The sequence below is a fragment of the Oryctolagus cuniculus genome, chromosome 2 (assembly GCF_964237555.1).
Source record: "Oryctolagus cuniculus chromosome 2, mOryCun1.1, whole genome shotgun sequence".
In the NCBI taxonomy this organism is placed as follows: Eukaryota; Metazoa; Chordata; class Mammalia; order Lagomorpha; family Leporidae; genus Oryctolagus; species Oryctolagus cuniculus.
Window position 1 is genome coordinate 42,206,411 of NC_091433.1, and position 17,874 is coordinate 42,224,284.

Below are 17,874 nucleotides of genomic sequence, written 5' to 3' on the forward strand. Positions count from 1 at the left end.
GGACAGGGAGGCCCTCTGAGTGGAACCCCTATCAAAGCTTTGTGTGATAAATGACATGGGTGAGCTGCTCCCCAAAAGAAGAGGGTGTCTTTCCCAGAGAGGACAGGACAAAGCAGAAACAACTCTGGGTGTCCCCCACACCCACACAGCCCCTCAATGTGCCATGGGCTGTCCCTTGGGTGTCTCTGTCCCCTCATCTGAGAAATGAAGGAATGTTCTGAGCTCACTCAGAGATTGTCCAGCCTCAAGATTCCACTCCTTGTTGTTCAGGTTCCGGTTCTCCTACCAAATTCCATTCCAGTGCTGGCAGCGGTCAGTGGACAAAGACATGACTGTGGGCAGCTTCAGTCAAGGAAGGCTTCATGGAGGTGAGCTTTCAAGGGAACTGAATGTGGAGGGGGAGGATAAGAGGCTTGGAAGAGTGGGAGTTTGGCTTGTGGAGTATGTTAAGTGTTAGTGTTGAGACATGTTGAGTCTTTTATTTTTCTGTACTGTACATACCTTTATAAGGGGTAATATCTATATTTTCTTCTCAATTAGCTTATCCAAGAACAGCAAGCTGGTCATCCAGAAGGATCTGAGGGAATGACACATTGGACAGGTACATTTTGATAAGGGCAAGTTAATCAAAATAGGTCCTGTTACACGGCATCTCTAGGGTCTATCCACCAGGCTGACCGTATTGGGTTCTAATCTTTGTATATGTGTGCTGGGGCCAAGGGGAATGGTACATGTGCTCCAGCAGCACAAACTGAGGGTGACTCGGGGAGGCAGGCAAGACAGAAGTATGTCCATTTCATGACACTAAACAGACATGATCCCTCTCATACACAAAAGGCTCCCAGCCTGTGGGGAGCGACTGGGAGCAACTCGGACTAGACTAAGTTACTGGAATTAAGACTTATTCTATGCATCTGCTTTCCCACAATATGGCGCTGAGAAGGGAGTAACAACTTCTACGCAGCTGCCTCCAGTTCAACCAATAAACTGTAGGACTTGCTCCTGATTGGAGGAGAGCAGCGTACTCGGCATGTGGGCAGCCGAGTTGGGATTGGCGGAAGAGGACTATAAAGGAGGAGAGAGACGGCATGCACCAGGAACATCTAAGGGGAACACCTGTGCAGCCCCCGAGAGAGCTGGCCGGCGGTGTGCCGCTCCCCTGCGGAAGTGGGGAGTGTGGCAGGGGGAACTGCCCTTCCACGGAGGTGGAAGGGACAGTAGCCAACCCGGGAAGAACCAGCAGCAAACCCGGGGAGGGCCGAGCAGACAAAAGAACAACGCAGGGTCCTGTGTCGTTCCTCCACGAAGAGGGGGAGCGACATAATGGTGCCGTGACTCGGATATGAAGCCTAGGCAGGGCTTAGTGTCGTTCCTCCACAAAGAGGGGGAGCGACACCAGCCTTCTCTATTAGTCAAGTTTTCATCACTACAACTAAATAACAGACACAGGATACTTATGAAGGATGTCTTTGGCTCATGGTTTGGGAGGTTCAAAGTCCAAGATTGGATGGTGTTTGATACAGGGGTGGAGGTGGCTGGCAGAATGTGTGTGCAGGAGAAGGATCACATGGTGAGGCAGGAAACAGAAAAAGTACCTGGGCCCATCTCGGGCTTACATAACCAACCCTCTCAAGTTAATTATCTTCAGAGGGTACCTTTCTGATGACCTAAGGACCTCCCACGAGGCCCACTTCCCAATCCCCATGGTTGGATCCAACTTGCCCATACACTACCCTGGGGCCCAGCCTTTAACACATGGGCCTTTGTAGAACACTGAAAGTAACATCCACACTATAATACCTTCCCGGAATCGCCAAGATACAGTAATTCTGGTGCCTGGCAGTTCCCTTTCCAACTCTTGAGGCTACCCACTCTGTGGCTTTCCTCAAGGATGCTGTTCAAGCTGATTTTAGTCGTGTTCAGCCTGTGACCAAGGTTAGGGAACGAACAGGTTTGCTTTCCCCTTCTGAGGACAGGCTTTATCCTGAAAATGAGAGCGGTCTGTCCTGGGCGGCCATCTACCAGGAGCCACGGTGAGGAGCCCTGGGCACCCAGAATGGAGAGCTGGAAGGGAAGAGAACTCTCACAAGGGAGATGTGGGAGGAGTAGCAGCAAGCGGCATATGTGTGACCCGTGTACCCTTCAATCCTTTGAAGCTACACTGCTTATGGCCTGTCACAACACTCTGCTACATTGGGCCCCTCTCTTACATACCCCAACATGTGGTCCTGTTTCTGGACCCCCTAATTCGTTTAACCAGGAATAGAATAAAGATCCATTCCCTGGAAGAGTGTTTCATGTTGCCGTTAATGATAAGCAGAGGGAACACAGAATTGCTTTGGCTTCTGAGGTCTGTGCTGAGTGCAGCTGCTCATTGGTGCTCGAAAAATAGGCACAGAGGCTACACTAAGGGACCTGTCTATGCGTCAGTCTCTTTATGTGCAAAATGGATTTTTACAGAAGTATCTACCTCATGGGACAACTGGGAGGGTTAACAGGATTTAGAACAGTACCTGGTACAAAGGGAGCAGCCCTAATTCTATCACCCAATTTGTTATCTATGAATTTGAAATGTTTCCCAGTGCTAAAGTTGTTAACATGTGAGTGGAGGTTTACAACAGACTCATGTTGTGAGAGAGTTTTGAAGTCAGAAGAAGTGATTATGAGATGAAGGCATGAAGAATAATACAGAAGTTAGAGGGCTCAAGTTTGGACTTGCAGGATACACTGACTGTGGGGGTGGGGCAGGGCAGCTGGGAGGCATAGAATGCCATGGGAGCTTCCAGTTCTGGGGCTCAAGGAGCTGACCAGAGCATCAGGTCAAGGGATGAGGGGATGAACCATTAGATGAGTGTCTTTGTCTGTTTTCTGTTGCTGTAACAGAATACCAGGGACTGTGTATTTTGATTTTATTTATAAAGGAAAGAATTTTATTTTGGCTCACAGTACCGTAGGCCAGGAAGTCCAAGACCATTGCGTCAGCATCTGCTTTGCTTCTGGTGAGGGCCTCGAGTCATCATAATACTGCAGAAAGCAGAAGGGTGAATGGTGCATGTGGAAAAAACGAAACACCGAGGAAGGGAACTTGCTTTCTAACAATATGCTCTCAGGGTAGCTACTCTAGTCCCAGGAGAATGGCATTAATCCCTCCTAACAACCTAGTCACTTCCTAAAGTTTATACCCCTCAACTCTCAACTTTCAACATAGCAATAGGAAAAGGCAAAGAGAGACTGTGGGTAAGTGAGACCCAGAGTCTGGGTGTGGGTAGCTGAGGAAGAAGCTGTTTTGACTTGAACCTCGTTTGGAAATGTAAGTGAATAAAATCTGGAAGGAGATGTTTATTCTCAGCATCTCCTCTCCAAAGAGCATGTCTCCCCTGCTCCATGTTTGATCACACTTCTTTAAAGATGCTGGCTCTGAGTCAAGTCTTCCCAGGAACTCCACCATTGTCCCACATTTTGAAACTGTTTGTCTTACCTGCCACTTCCCAAACAAAATTCAAGTTATTTGAGCACAGGCTCAGATGTCAGCCAGGCTCAGGAGGAAAGCTAACAAAATGGAGCTAATCTCTCACTAAAGAAATTATGGATGGCACCAACTATTCCCTAAAGTCCCCGAATGTTAAAAAGGAAATACCTATTTACACAGATGAAAGTCTACTCTTGAAATCCTTAATTTAGGGGATGGTAGAATGGGCATAGGTGGGTTTCAGGCTTTTGCTAGAGCAACATCATTTTCACTGATTCTTAAAGGGTTCTGTGACTCCAAAATAGAAGGGGAATTTGCTTTAACTTATATTGGCTAAGGCAGTGTAGCAAAGTAAAATATAGCATAAGCTGGAAGAAGAGATTTTTCAATTGGGTAAGCTAGTGATTTTTGTGTGTGTGTGTGCACACACACGTGCACAAAGGTAGGTCTGCATAGTAGCTAAATATGTAACTCCAAATTATTTTCTGTTTCAATTTTGAAACCATAGATTTTTCTTAAATGTTTGGATCTACTGCTTTTCCTCCCTCCAACATGGCTCCTGTAGTATTTTCAACTGGAAGTTCAGGTTTGAATGTTGGGAGGCACAGGGTGGCTAAGGCAGCTGTAGTAGAATCTGAAATCTGCTTAGTCATGGATTTTTGACATCCTACATACTCTTCCTTTCCAGAACAGGAAGTTCTTATTTCCATAGCGTGTTATGATCCCAAGGAAGTAAGCATGTATTTTCTACAGCTCCCACCCTCCTCTTCCCTCCCCTTCTTCCTGCCTTCTCCATCCTGCTATCTGCCTTCTCCATCCACTCTCCCAGAATGCTTCACTTTGGGATAATGAGATGCTCGGCTGCCTTGCAGCTACTGCCGTCTGGAGATGGATGGGGTCTCCTGTACTGCACAGAGAGAGATGTTAAAAAGACATTGTATTCATGGAAACGAGCTAGAGAAGTCGAGGAGAAACGAAGAGCCTGACAGCACACAGAAACCAATGTCTAAGTAAATGGTTATTCTTTCTGTCCATCCCCTGCTAGCTGAAGTAATTGAAGCTATGCTGTATTTATGGAAGACACCATAAAGGTCATTCATTGTTTAGAGTCAATTGGAAAATTATACCTTCTGAGATCGAATTAAATGCAGCATCATTAGGATTTGATTAGCTCAATGTGGAGTAAGGTGAAAATACCCAATTTTAAAAAGAATATGCAGTAATGAATGAGTACATTTTTATTCAAATACTGTTAATTCTCTAGGTAGGTATGATTTCCATAAAAGAAGAGGCCCTGAGTGAAAAAGGAAGAGTCAGTTTAAGCATTTTATAGCTGTGCTGGAGAAAAAGATCGGCAAAAAGACATGAACGCCATGCTGATAGTCATGTGTTCAGAAACCTTGGAAGTTAGAAATAGTTTTCAAAATAGATGAAATTTCCTTTATATCTAGGAGAGGCAAAAAAGATTCATTGTTAAATGAAATTTAAATTGAAACACTGATGTCAAATCTAAGTAAAAGTGGCAAATTCTTAGCTTTTCTGAGATCCTTAGGATGCCTACTTTCTTCAAGAAACAATGCAGAATTTTCTAGAAAATTTAAAAGTACAGATTCATTTTACTTGAAATCGTCCCTAAGCAGAAAAATTAGACAGGTGTCCCTCACATGATTGCAGTAGGTTCACAAGGAAACATGTGAAGGTGTCACATAATTGGTTCCCATGCATTCATTCCTGCTTCCCTCTTCTACTGTTGTACATGCTTTTACATATTTTATCTTGTTTAGCCCTTATTTATCCCTTGAAGATATTATTTCCATTTTTATAGATGAAGGAACTGAGGTCCAGATGAGTTTAATGCCCTGTTCACGAGTGTAAATGGTAGAGTCTGAATGTTAATCCAGGCTGGCCCAAGGGGAATACTTAAAAACATTGGCCTTCACCTCTGGTATAGCAGATGAAAAATGTTTTAAGTGAATAACCACGCTCTCAGGGAAGGGTAATATTACTTCAAAGTGCTAGGAAGAGAAATTATTCATTGTGGGAACACACTAGGTGTCTCTATTCACGTGGAGTCTGCTGTAATTTACTACCATCTGTTTACTTTTTAAGGACACCATCCTATAGTCACAGGAATTTTCTGTTTCCTTATTCATTTGAACTCTCAGTATCAATCAATTCTCATTAAGCTAGTTTTCAAGGAGTTTGAATGATGTAATATTACTGTTGGGTTTCTCTTTTTTTCTTTATTGTGTAAAGTTTCACATTTCAGCTTCCCCACTGGAGGCAGACGCCAGTGAAGGACGTTTTTACATTCTAACTCAATGTTGACCATAAACTCTAGGAGCCAGGGAAGAAGGAAGTCAAGTAATAAAACATAGCGAAAGCAGTTTTATATATCCTCAGGGAAGAAGAGGGGTTAGGTTGGAGGAAAAGCAAGATTTGGGGTGACAAACTGGATGCAATGGGACAGGGATGTGATGGTACTGTAGAGTGTCACAACACTGACACTAGCATTGTTTATTAGGCATTAGTTGAGCATTTCTATGTGCTGGGTATTTTTAAGAGCTTTACTTAGATTTATTCATTTAATCCTCACAACATCCCCTGAGGATATGTGGAAACTGAGGCACATAGCTATGAAGTAATTTCTTCTTCTTTAGTGGTAGAGGCACCAGAATTTTAAACTAGGCCATCTGGCTCCAGAAAATTTATGTTTGCTTCTGAAAAAATAGCAAACGTGCTCCCAAGGCTAAAATGTGCAGTGAAAAGTTGGTTCCCAAAGGTTCCCTGCCATTCTATCTCTTAAAGTTTTTTAATTTTGGGTGATACATTACAACATCAATGGAGGATGATTGGAGAAAAAAAAGAAAAAGAAAAAGGAAGTCTCTTGAAGTTGTATTGTAACTCCACATTTCAGGAGCCTGTCAACTGTATAAACTGTGGTGATTAGAAAGAAGTCACTTGCTTGTTTTTAAGGTTCAACTTTCTGCCCTCTAGAAGCTGATGCAAGAAAAAGTATATTAGGGCCAGCGCGGCGGCTCAATAGGCTAATCCTCCACCTAGCAGCGCCGGCACACCGGGTTCTAGTCCCGGTCGGGGCGCCGGATTCTGTCCCGGTTGCCCTCTTCCAGGCCAGCTCTCTGCTGTGGCCCGGGAGTGCAGTGGAGGATGGCCCAAGTCCTTGGGCCCTGCACCCCATGGGAGACCAGGATAAGTACCTGGCTCCTGCCGTTGGATCAGCGTGGTGTACTGGCCGCAGCGCGCTGCGGCGGCCATTGGAGGGTGAACCAAAGGAAAAGGAAGACCTTTCTCTCTGTCTCTCTCTCTCTCTCTCACTGTCTACTCTGCCTGTTAAAAAAAAATCAAAAAGTATATTAAAAGAAGACACATGACAAATATTATCCTTTCAGCTTGTCAGTCACTACCACTGTGAGGAGAGGATGTCCTCATTGGCATAGTGAGGGAAACGTCTACTTCTATGCTCTTTCCCTTAACCTGGTAGTAGGGACCTGACTGTATACAGGTATTGAAAAATGAAACTAACATTTTATTATCCTATTAGCATCTGGTAAGTAGTTATCTGCAAAACTGTTTCTTGAAAAGCAACATATGTTATAGTGACATTCTTTTGTTATTATAGACTTGAGATGAAACTGAATCCCAATAACGTAGGTAACAATGGCTGACAGGTTAATAACAGTAAGACCAAAGAAGCTGCCCTTCTCAGTAATATATCCAAGTAAAAATTTTGGGGCAGGAATCTGATTTAGCCATTCAGATGCTTCTATTCCATATTGGGATACCTGGGTTTGATAACCTCCTCTGGCTTCTGATTCCAGCTTCCTGCAACTGCAGACCCTGGGAAGCAGCCTTTATGGCTCAAGTAATTGTGTTCTTGCCACACCCATGTGGGAGATCTGGAGTGAATTGTCAGCTCCTGGCTTTGGCACAGCCCAGATCTGGCCCTTGTGGGTATTTGGGGGAGTGAACCAACAAATGGGAACTCTCTCTTGGTCTCTTTTTCTCTCTCTGCCTCTCAAATTAATACATTTTTTAAAGATTCATTTATTTATTTGAAAGTCAGAGTTACACAGAGAGATAAGGAGAGTCAGAAAGAGAGAGAGAGAGAGAGAGAGAGAGAGAGAGAGAGAGAGGCTTTCCATCTGCTGGTTCACTCCCCAATTGGCCGCAATGGCCAGAGCTGTGCCAATCCAGAGCCAGCAGCCAAGAGCTTCCTCCGGGTCTCCCATGGGAATGCAGGGCCCCAAGGACTTGGGCCATCTTCCACTGCCTTCCCAGGCCACAGCATAGAGCTGGATCGGAAGTGGAGCAGCCGGGATTCGAACCGGCACCCATATGGGATGCCGGCACTACAGGTGGCGGCCCTACCCGCTATGCCACAGCACCGGCCCCTAATAATTTTTTTTTTTAAAAGGAGAATGATTTACATTTAGCAAACCCTGATCAGTACACTGGATGAATAATCTCATTAAATATGGCAGAAATCTTTCTGACTCATTCTTTTCATAATATTTATCTACAAAGGCAGTCTGGGAGGATACGTGTTCAATACTGGAAAGAGGTCTGGTTTCATTATTTGTTTATTTTTAGATTTTTAATTTTATTTGAAAAGCAGAGTTACCGAGAGGGAGAGAAAGAGAGACAGAAGGAAAGAGAGAGAGAGAGAGAAAAGAGAGAGAGAGAGCGCGCATGCACTCCCATCTTCTGGTTCTCTCTTCTAGATGCCTGCAACAGCCAGGGCTGGGCCAGGCCAAAGCCATGAACTTCTATCTGGATCTCCCACGTGGTGGTAGATGCCCAAGTACTTGGGCCATATTCCATTGCCTTCCCAGGAGCCTTAGCAGGGAGCTGGATCAAAAATGGAGCAGCTAGGACTTGAACTGGCGCTCATATGGGATGCCGGCATCACAGGTGATAGCTAAACCACTGTGCTGCAATGTGAGCCCCTTATCTTTTACACTTGATCTTAGCCAAAAGGCCGAGAAGCGATTACCTGTTACCTTTTAAAAGTACATTCACATCCATATTATTGTCTCCTTATAAATACATCTCTGAGGTATGTAGGGGTTTTCTAAAAGTTAATGGAAAATGTATATTATGAAAAAAACTTACATGGATTTCAATATTTTCGTTATCTTTTAATTCCATTTTCCCCCCCCACAAATGTCATGAAGTACTCTTGTATTCACCTCATTGAAAAGAGAAGGAACTGGAGCTTGGCAGGGGACTATTATATCCTGAGCATTTGGCTGCTTAGGGTAAGTTTTACTTATTAGGTGGTTATTGAAGCTCTCTAAGCCTCAGTTAATTTACCTTTGAATTGAGGATGATATTAATACCCCTTTGGGTTGCTGTGAGGTTTGGTAGAATAGTTTATAACTAGCACACAATTAGAGTAGTGTCACATAGGAGGCATGAAAAAAAAGTAGCCATCTTTGGGGAAAGGAAATTGTCAGTTATGAGTTTGGAGAGAAAAACTTTCCTGTTCTCTATGGATACATTTACTATTTTTTGTTTTTCATTTCCATATCCTGGAAACCCAGTTGGTCTGACTTGTTATAACTACAAGAGTTCCACATATTCTCTCACTGTAATCTAAGGTTGAATTAATTATTCCCTGCTGTATGTTCTTTCTTGATCTCTTCAGATCTTACAGAGGCATATTTATCTGTCTGAGCAAGCCTAACTGTATTTCAGTCTTTTTTTTTTCTTTTTTTCTTTTTGACAGGCAGAGTGGACAGTGAGAGAGAGAGACAGAGAGAAAGGTCTTCCTTTGCCGTTGGTTCACCCTCCAATGGCCGCCGCGCTGCAGCTGTCGCACCACGCTGATCCGATGTCAGGAGCCAGGTGCTTCTCCTGGTCTCCCATGGGGTGCAGGGCCCAAGGACTTGGGCCATCCTCCACTGCACTCCCTGGCCACAGCAGAGAGCTGGCCTGGAAGAGGGGCAACCGGGACAGAATCTGGCGCCCCGACCGGGACTAGAACCCGGTGTGCCGGTGCCGCCAGGCGGAGGATTAGCCTAGTGAGCCGCGGCGCCGGCCTGTATTTCAGTCTTGAGGACAATGTTGTCCATTCTCTATTGGACAGCACAACTCAAAATGCACAAGAAAAGCATGCACTAGTGGGGTTTGTGAAATCTGTGGATAAGTTTAAAATTTGATGGAAGAATTCTGCTGTTTTTCTCTTACTAGATTTTTCCATATTAAATTCTAATATAGGCTTAGGGTATTTCAAAATATATCTGGTTAAAATTAACATTGTATACTTAATAAGAAAAATTTCAATTAAATTAGGTATTAGTTAACATAAGGCCACTGGATTAAATACTAGGTTAAAACACTCCTGGCTCTACTTTGGTTCCAGCTTCCTGTTAATGCTCACCCTGGGAATTAGCAGTGATAGCTCAAGCAGTTGTGTCTCTGCCACCCACATGGGAGACCTGGATTGAATACTGGGGTCCTGGCTTCAGCCTAGCCCAACCCTGGCTGTTGGGTATTTGGGGGAGTGAAACAGAGCCTGAAAATCTCTTTAACTTTCTGTTTCTGTGTCTCTCTCAAATAATTTTAAAAATAACTTGTATCAATTTGACATAATGATTTATAAATGGGAAAGAGACTATTTGCCCATTTTGGAATTTGGAGCTTTGCTACTGGTGTGGTGTAGGGGAAAAGTGTAGTTGTGTGGTGGAGGGGACAGGAGCTGGACTGGGAGTTGGGAAACTTGAATTTAAGTATTACTTTGTTAGTAACTAGCTGAGTGACTTGAATTAGACATTTAACTCCTCTGGTCCTCAAGTCTCATATTCTTAAAATGAGGAAGGTGGATTCCATAATCTCCAAAGTTCCTTCCAGATCTAAAATTTCACATCAGTCAACATTCAGTTTACTTTAAGGAGCAATTAACCTGTGCCTCCTTCCAAGTGCTCTACCAGGTGCTAGGGAAATAAAAAGATAAACATAACAAGCTTCCTGACCTCAAAGGTTTTTTTATCTTGTGGATTATTAAAATGACTAGGTAATATTTGCAGACCAGTATGCTGTCATTTTATTATATCTGTTTTATTATTCATAAAACATGTGGGCCAGAGAGGCTCAGAAGACTGAGCTTTGCCTCTCAATCCTCAGGCTGTAGCTAAGTCTATTTTTAACTTGAAAATAATCATACTAACCCAATTTGCAGCAAAGCTGAGAAACGACAAACGAGGTGTATTCTATACATTTTTATGGACACCATGTAGGTGCCAAGGGAGTGCTGACAGCTAGGGAGAAGGCAGCTAGCAGATCCTTCACACAGCTTAAGCACATAATACATGATTAGAAAGTTTGCCCTTGAAGTACCACCATAAACTACAAAACAACAAAAACAAAGGAAAAACCCCAATTTTCTTTACACAAAGATTAGAAAGTTGTATAAATCTACATGTAATTAATATTCTCTAGATTTGATCAGGCTGAAAACATGGCTCCGAGCAAGGGCAGACTTTCTTACAACTAGATCAGCCTGAGAAGGCATTGGCCACCTGAGTCCAGAGGTACCTACCCATCTCTGTGGGGCCAGCCGAGGTCAGGTGCAAGGAGATCCACAAGGGACGTTCTTGTCTTGAGAAGGATCAGAATTCTGTGACTAGGTGAGGCCGTTCATAAGTGTATGAATGACGAAAATAGGACAGGTAAAATACGAAGGATGCAATTGACTAAGAAGTTAGGGGACCTAGAGATGGAGCAGGTTACAGTGGGAGTGGTGTCGGTTTCTTTGAGCCCCTTCTTTGAATCTCTTGCTTTGCGAGATACCTATGTCCTGATAAGAAACCTCAATTTCAGACACCGGCGCCTCAAACGCCTTGGCTGTAGAAATCTATCACCCAAACGCATTTTGTTCCCCGCGGCTAGGGGTGTCACGCATTCTGAGGTGGCATCGTGGGGACGCCCAGGCTGAGGGGCTGCGGTGCGGCCTTGGGATACAGGGAAGGAGTGTGGGTCGCTGTTGGATTCCAGGAGAGGGTGATCCTTCGCTCACGTCGCAAAATGTTACTCCGCTATCGTCGTGTGGTGGTGGGACAATTTGGTCACCAAACACCGAACACCCAGGGCGAAATTTGGAAGCCTGGTGTGAATTCTTGGCGTGGGAAACCCCAGGCGCGGAATTCACCTCGGCTAACAGCCTGCCTCTGTTTCGTTTCGTGGTCGCCCTCTGCGCGTCCCGCCTTGGGTGCCCTCCGGTGACGCTGCTCTGGGGTGGGCTGGCGACTCGCCGACGCGCCCGAGCGACCCCAGCCCTGGATTTCCGGCATGCTGCCCGGGGCACGCGGACGCGTGTGGCAGACAATGCTGTAGCATTCGAAGCCTTCGTGACAGCCCAGCTGGCACTCGCAGGGGGAAGGAGTGGTGTAGACTCTGGGAAAGAAGCGCTTTTCCAAAGTGTGGAGAGGGCTGAGACAGCGTTTTGTTCCCACCGGAGGGTCTGCTCGGAATGAAGACCCGACAATGCTTGATCCGGTTCTCTGTGGTAGGAAAAAGCCGGCAAGAGAAGTCCCGGTCCAAGTTCGGGCTCCTGCAGAGTCCCTCTGGAGTGCGGGACGGGGGACGGGAAGGCCGGACGCGTCGTGCCAGGCGCCAGGAGTGGGCTGTCCTCCCTACTCCCTGCAACTCGAGACAAACTGCCCCAACTGCGCTTCCCCTTCTCAGTTCAGGGAACACTTTGCATGCTTTGTTTCAGACGCCGACCCATCTTTCTCAGTTGGTCTCCCGCTCCACCAATCCCGCCCGTCACGGGGCGGGGCTTCAGGGTCAAGGTGGACCAATTTCCCCAGCCTCGCCCCTACACGCGCTTTCGGACCCCCGGGGATGACTGACGGCAACCGGGTCCAACCTGCTACTCCCGAGCGTGGCCTCCGCTAGGGGCGTTACGGAGACCAGACACCGGGGCCAATCGCTTTGGAGTCCAGGGGGCGGGGCCTCTTTGCCAGTTCCAGACCGGCGCTATCGGCACTCCTTCTGTCAAATCAGAGACGCGAAGAGGCGGTCCCTTGGTCTAGGCTCAGCCAATGGAGGAGGCGAGGTGGGCGGGCCCGGAGTGCTTGGCGGCGGGTCCTTAGCTCCCAGCCGAGGTGCGGTGAGCCGGTGGGGGGACCGCGAGGCGAGCGCGGGAGCCCGGGAGGCGAACGGGGTGTGAGCTGCCCGAAAATGCACTCGGATGCCGCAGCTGTCAGTGAGTTTGGGAGAGCCAGCGGGCTGGCGCTGCCAGCACTTTCCACTCGGGTCCCGCCAGTCCCCGCCCCGTGCCTCCCGTCCCGAAACGCGCCGGCAGCCCCTGCCCGGGAGCCACCCCTTCCCCTCGGGGGCCGGGGCGGGCGGTGACGCTGCGGGCGGCGCGGGGCGGAGGCGGGCGTGGGGGGAAGGGGCCGGCCTGCCGGGGGAGGGCGGAGGTGAGGGGGGTGGGGACTGGCTCCGTTTCAGTGTTGGGGGAAGGGGGGGCGGGACGTGCGATGAAGGGCCCGGACCGGAGTGTCCTGGGTGAATGGAGGTGGAGGCGGCTGCGGGCGCTAGCGGGCAGGGCCGGGGCGGGAGAGGGGGGGAGGGCGCGAGCGAGCGAGCGGAGCGCAGGGGTGAGGATTTCCAAGGGGCTGAGCGGTGCGGGCGGCTCCGTGTGGAAGGCGGGTGAGTGCGAGGGGAGCGCGGGGGCGGGGACAATGGGAAGCAGGGCTGGATGGCGGGGGTGGGGGAACAATGGGGCGGGGGAGTGGGGGCCACCCGAGCGGGGCGGGAGGGCGGGCAGGGGGCGAGGGCTGAGGTAACGGGAGAGCGAGGTAGTTGCGAGGGCTTGGGGTGCGATAGAAGAGTTGGGGAGTCCGGCGGGCGGGAGGGGCCCTGGGAGGGTGGCAGGGTACCGGAGTGATGGGAGGGGACGATGTGGTGGTGATCGGCCGGTGCCGGTGTCGGGACGGTGGGGGTCCCGGGGATGGTTTGGGGTGGCAGGATGGGGGCAGGGGTCCGGCGAGGAGGCGGGGGTGAAGAGCTAGTTGGGGAGGAAGGGGAGGCGGGGAGGGGCTGGAGCCGGGGCTGGACTGTCACGTCCAGATTCGGTCCGGCTCTGGGCTGGGGGGTTGCGGGACTGTGTGTTTGGGGGAGGTGCTGCCTCTCCGGGTCGAGGCAGGGTCCCTGGAAGGGGGGGAGCCCAGACCTTCGGCGTGCGGCGAGAGGAGGGGGCGGGGCTGAGGTGGAGGGGCCGGGGGAGGTGTCCCGAGGTTTGCTCTGGCGGCGGTTCCCGCGAGCGGCGGGAAGCGAGGTCAGCGCTGGCGCGGGCTCCGGCTGCGGGATTGGGAGGCGGGGCAGAGGCGCGGGCTGCGGGTTTTCCGTGGCGGGAGCCGGAGAGGTCGGGCCCCGGAGTCTGGGTGGGGGTTTTGCGCAGGGGAGGTGTCGGGGTCCCTGGCGATCCGTGGGTTTGGCAGTCTGTGACGCAGTTGTCTAATTTCTGGCTGTCAGGTGTGGAGGCTGATGGCTCACGACCCGCTCGCCTGCAGGGAGAGCTTGCCCGGAGGCCTCGCGCAGCGCCCGACGGGCGCGACCTCTCCCTGGCATGCGGGAAGGGCGCTTTAGGGGTTTCCTTAGGGTCTGGTTCCAGTAGCCGGGTGTGAAGGGGAAAGGCAGTCCGCGGAATTCTGGGACTTGTAGTCCCGGCCGCGCCGGGCCGCGGTTGGGTTGGGTGCACGTGGGTAACTGTGGAAACGAGTCCCACAATGCAGCGCGCCCCCGGCGCCTCCCTGCTCTGCCAACTCGTGCTTTATTCCCCAGCTGACCCGAGCTCGCTCTCTGAGTCGCCCCGGTCCTCTGGGACTGGAGCGGTTCCCTGGACCTTCTCCTTCTATCTGCGGGAGAAGCAGAGCCTGAGCAAAGCCCAGGTGCTTCACACTGGAGTTGTTTTTTTTAGTCTCCCGGTTAACTATTTCCCCGTGTTGCGTGGCCTTACTTATACGATAAATTCTAAGTCTTGGACCATCTAGCGCACATACTGTGGAAGACATTCTTTGGCAGCACAATCTGAAGCAACGTTTAGGGTGGTGTATTTGTTGTGGCACGTAGGTTAAAAGGCTGTCTTACATAATATGGGAACACAGCAAAGATGACTATAACCCTCATGAAGATAATATCAATGAAGGGTTGATATTTGTTGAAATGTTTGGTTTGCTCAAAGATAAGAGAATTTTTTTGAAAAAAAAAAAAAGATCTTGAAATGAATTGAGCAATGGAGGTGTCTTTTTGGAACATCAGGTGGAAATTATCCCATTCATAAAGCCAGGATGAAAATGTGAAGGTGAACAAAGAGAATATGTGATGTCTTCAGTTTTCAAGAAGCTTGGAAAGCAAATGAGACCAGAGGACGACAAGCTGTATAAAAGTTGGAGAGCCTTAATTTTTTTGTGTGTATTTGTTTTGTTTTAAGATACAACTATAGGCCGGCGCCGCGGCTCACTAGGCTAATCCTCCGCCTTGCGGCGCCGGCACACCGGGTTCGAGTCCCGGTCGGGGCGCCGGATTCTGTCCCGGTTGCCCCTCTTCCAGGCCAGCTCTCTGCTGTGGCCAGGGAGTGCAGTGGAGGATGGCCCAGGTGCTTGGGCCCTGCACCCCATGGGAGACCAGGAGAAGCACCTGGCTCCTGCCATCAGATCAGCGCGGTGCGGCGGCCATTGGAGGGTGAACCAGCCGCAAAAGGAAGACCTTACTCTCTGTCTCTCTCTCTCACTGTCTACTCTGCCTGTCAAAAAAAAAAAAAAAAAGATACAACTATAATTCTCTCTTTAATGTTAGAGACCTTCTTCTCAGTCTGTAGACTCTCCCTTTACCATTTTTAAAAAAGATTTATTTATCTGAAAGGCAGAGTTAAAGAGGGAGGAAGGTAGAGAGGACTGGAGATCCATATCCAGATCTTTTGTCAGCTGCTTCACTCTTCAAATGGCTGCAATGGGCAGGAAAGCCAAGAATCTGGAACTCCATCTGGGTCTCCTGCATGGGTGCAGGGGCCCAAGCACTTGGGCCATCCTCCACTGCTTTCCCAGATGCATTAGCAGGAAGCTGGATCAGAAGTGGAAAGACCTGGACAGGAACTGGTGTCCATATGGGGTGCTGGCCTCCCAGGTGGTGGGTTAACCCACCTGGCCACATCACAGGGCCCTTCCTTTACCATTTTTATGTGGTAATTCAATGATCTATAATGTAGAGCAGCAGGAGATTAGCTTAGAATTGAAATATAATTTTTATGTGCTGTGTAAGGTGTTAGGAAACAGTTTTAACATAGTCTCTAGAAGAATGTTCTAATGACCCTAATGATAAAAATTTTACCAAGCGTCCTCAGACTTGGACACCTTTTGCTATAATTACAGATATACTGAACATGCATACCTGATTGTATGATGGTTCTTTTTGTATTGTCTGAAACATTGAGTGTTTTGAGGAAATACTATCTCTGTCATATCTTACTTAAGCCAGCAGTGAAATACCTAGCAACTCTTGGTAATAAGTAATATGGACATTTTTCAAAAAATGTTCATTTGTGGAATTTGCTCTTGCAAAAGGTAAGGTGATGAGGTTGAAAAATATTCATGAGCTATAATTGTATTCAAGAAAGTATTTTTAAAGAAAATATTATGCTAGTCATATCCATCATTTTTTCTTTTGTTCTATCGCTAAGCATAGATGTCCTCTCCACACACATACCACCTGCTGCTGGCCCGCCCCAGAGCCCCACATTCCTGCACACATACACTTTTGGCTTTGGATTTCAGGTTACTCTGATTTTTGGTTATTGAGGAGGTATTTTCTTGTGAACCTAGTTATGCATTTAAACAGATACTTGTTATTCTTTATCCCAAATTTTGAGAGGATTTTTAGGTAATCTTTTCTGTAACATTCCCAGAAAAGAAAGTCTTCATTTTTGTCTTATTCTATTGTCTCATTCATCTGTACTGGACTTCAAGAAATATCCTTATTGGAACTTGATCACACTTCTTTAAACTTTATCTTATTTCTTTTTCTGTTTTTATTTTTGACTGTTCCCAGCAACTCTTACAGCTTATTGCCTCCTTTTCTGCTATAGTTTTGTGTTATCCTCATCTCAATCATCATTATCCTCATCCAGGTAATAATAGCTAATAATTAATAGCTAATAATCCTGCTAACTCAGCAGTGTAAAAATCAACCTGTCAAAACAGACTTTTGGCAAGTAATAATACTAAAAGTGGCCCATTTTACTTAAAAGGCAGAGAGACAGAGGGAGATATTTTATCTGCGAGTTCACTCCCTAAATGCCCACAGCAGTCAGGGCTGGGCCAGATTAAAGCCAGGAGTCCAGACCTTGTTCTAGATCTCTTGCATAGGTGGTAGACACCCATGCACTTGAGCCATCATGTGCTACTTCCTAGAATGCACATTAGCAGGAAGCTGGATCAAAAATGGAGTAGCCAGGACTTGAACCTGACTTTCCAGTATGGGATGTGGGCATCCCAAGTGGTGACTTAACTTAAATTTGGCCCTATTATTGGCTGAATGCCATGCCCAATATAAGCAGGCTAATTATTGTCTAAAGATAGGTGGTTCTAAGACTGTGGCAGTGGCTTCATGGTGCTGCAAGGTTAGGTCTTTGGATCTTCTTCTCTATATTGTTAGTATTTTGACTTTTGTTGCTCAGGTTCATTGCTTTGTGGTTGTGGTATCATTGGTGCAGCACCACACGTCTTGCCTATGTAAGAAAACTGGGAGGAGAGTTGGTGCTGTGGCGTGGTGAGTAAAGCCACCATCTGAAGTGCTGGCATCCCATGTGGGCACAGGTTCAAGTCCCGGCTGCTCCACTTGCTTAGGGGACCAGGAAGAAGCTCCTGGCTTCTGGCTTCAGAATGGCACAACTATGGCGGTTGTGGCCATTTGGGGAGTGAACCAGCAGATAGAGGATCTCTCTCTTTGCCTCTGCCTTTCTAATAAATAAATCTTAAACAACAACAACAAAAACTGGGAGGCAAGGAGCATATCGCCTCATAACTCCCTCTTAACACACAGGAATATTTTCCAGAAGCTCACCTTGGGGACTTTCATCACAGTGTCATTGGGTAGAAATGATCTCATGCCGCTGTCATGAGGGCAGCTGAGGAAGTCATTCTGGCGTTTTCTGTTGCGGGCTGTGGGCTTTGCTTGAGTGGAAGAAGGGTGAGGAGAATGCTCTGGATTGGCCACCCACTGGTTATAGCCTGGAACCAGGTGCTTGGACTGTCTTTGGCTTGGTCTCGATTTTTTTTAATCTGCTAAGTTATTTTTTTGTATTACTGTAAAAAAAATTAGTGCTGACTTACTAAATACAGATAAAGTCTTGTCAAGAAAAGGAAAACAAATTATATATA

The 17,874-nt window shown here is 47.6% G+C and overlaps 1 protein-coding gene across 8 annotated transcripts in view; it reads left to right on the forward strand.

Moving 5' to 3' along the window:
• The first annotated feature begins 268 nt into the window (after positions 1-268).
• The window catches only part of DCUN1D4 (defective in cullin neddylation 1 domain containing 4), an 86,420-nt gene continuing 68,814 nt past the window's right edge, over positions 269-17,874 (forward strand). For 3 of the 8 annotated variants that reach the window (XR_011386232.1, XM_070068204.1, XM_051831576.2), the window contains exon 1: positions 12,964-13,147. Coding sequence is in view for 5 of the 8 variants with exons in the window: in XM_070068204.1 (XP_069924305.1) it covers positions 12,976-13,147 (172 nt within the window). In the remaining 3 variants the exon portion in view is untranslated. Of the gene's footprint in view, positions 369-540; positions 602-12,525; positions 12,699-12,963; positions 13,148-13,708; positions 13,776-17,874 lie in introns of those variants that run through there. The other 5 variants (XM_017337668.3, XM_051831603.2, XM_051831598.2 and 2 more) reach the window with 5 other exon arrangements.